This window comes from Rhea americana, unplaced genomic scaffold, assembly GCF_003343005.1.
Source record: "Rhea americana isolate MKP2758 unplaced genomic scaffold, rheAme1 scaffold_522, whole genome shotgun sequence".
Taxonomy (NCBI): domain Eukaryota; kingdom Metazoa; phylum Chordata; class Aves; order Rheiformes; family Rheidae; genus Rhea; species Rhea americana.
In genome coordinates, this window is record NW_028186671.1 from 113,704 (window position 1) to 114,691 (window position 988).

At 71.6% G+C, this 988-nt stretch overlaps 1 protein-coding gene across 1 annotated transcript in view; it reads left to right on the top strand.

Moving 5' to 3' along the window:
* The first annotated feature begins 683 nt into the window (after nt 1-683).
* The window catches only part of TMEM218 (transmembrane protein 218), a 3,339-nt gene continuing 3,034 nt past the window's right edge, over nt 684-988 (top strand). The window contains exons 1-2 of the mRNA XM_085318149.1: nt 684-828; nt 911-984. Coding sequence (XP_085174275.1) covers nt 719-828; nt 911-984 — 184 coding nt within the window. The 5' untranslated portion in view covers nt 684-718. The remainder of the gene's footprint in view (nt 829-910; nt 985-988) is intronic.

The following is a 988-nucleotide window of genomic DNA, read 5'->3' on the forward strand; positions in this document are numbered from 1 at the left end:
CTGCTAAATTTCAKGTCAGGCTCTACATTTAGGACGCAGATTCCTACCCCTCTGGGMGTGCACTTACCTGAAATGAGTGAGGCGCTTAGGAAAAGTGCCTAAGCATGTTGGGTGTCAACATCCCCTTATRAAAGTCCTATTTCTTGATCCCTGGCGGGTGTGTGGGGTGGAGATCTCTCTTAAACAGAGATGCTACCTGCCACGGGGCAGATCGCCAGTTTGAGGACGACAGCRGGAACTGGCCGCGGGCAGCCGGAAGCGCTGGGTGACTTGAACACCCTCCCGCGTGGGTTGAACGCTGATCCTTTTGCCGGGAGTAGGAGGACCCTCCCAGGGAGCAGCTCCCGGGCCCGGCTGCGGACTGTCCCGCAGCCACGGGGGTACCCAGCCGCGGGGGTGGGGGGGGGCAGCGGTTGCAGCAGGGCTGGGAGGGAGCTGCCGCCCCTCCCGGTAAGGCCTGGGGCAGCCAGTAAGGCCGGGAGGGGAAGGAGGAGASGGGTGCCCGTCCCGGAGCCCCGCACGGCGCGCCACGCCGGCGTGCGGCGCGGGAAAAGCCGSCCCGCTTTGGCCACGCCCCACCCTCCGCGGGCCGCGCCCCTTCCCCGCCCCCCAAGCGCAGCCAATGGGAAGCGGCGGGCGGGCGRCGGGCGGTGCTGATTGGCGCCGCCGCTTCCGGCGCGCCTGGTTGCTAGGGGGAAGCGGCGGCAGCGGCGGCAGCATGGGCGGCCCGGTACTAGGAGTGGGGCCCGGCGTGCTGGCGCTGGCGGTGCTCTGGGCCGCGGCGCTGCTGCTCTGCCTCGCGCTGGCCCGCGCGCCCGGCCCGGCCCGGTGAGCGGCGGGGAGGGGAGGGCACCRGGAGGGGGAAGCGGGCCCGGTGCCGCCCGTGCTGAGGCCGCTGCTCCCCCCGCAGGCTCGCCGTGGTGCTGGTGCCGCTGGGCGCCGCGCTGCTCACCGCCGCGCTGCTGCTCTTCCCGCGGGAGGGCGAGCG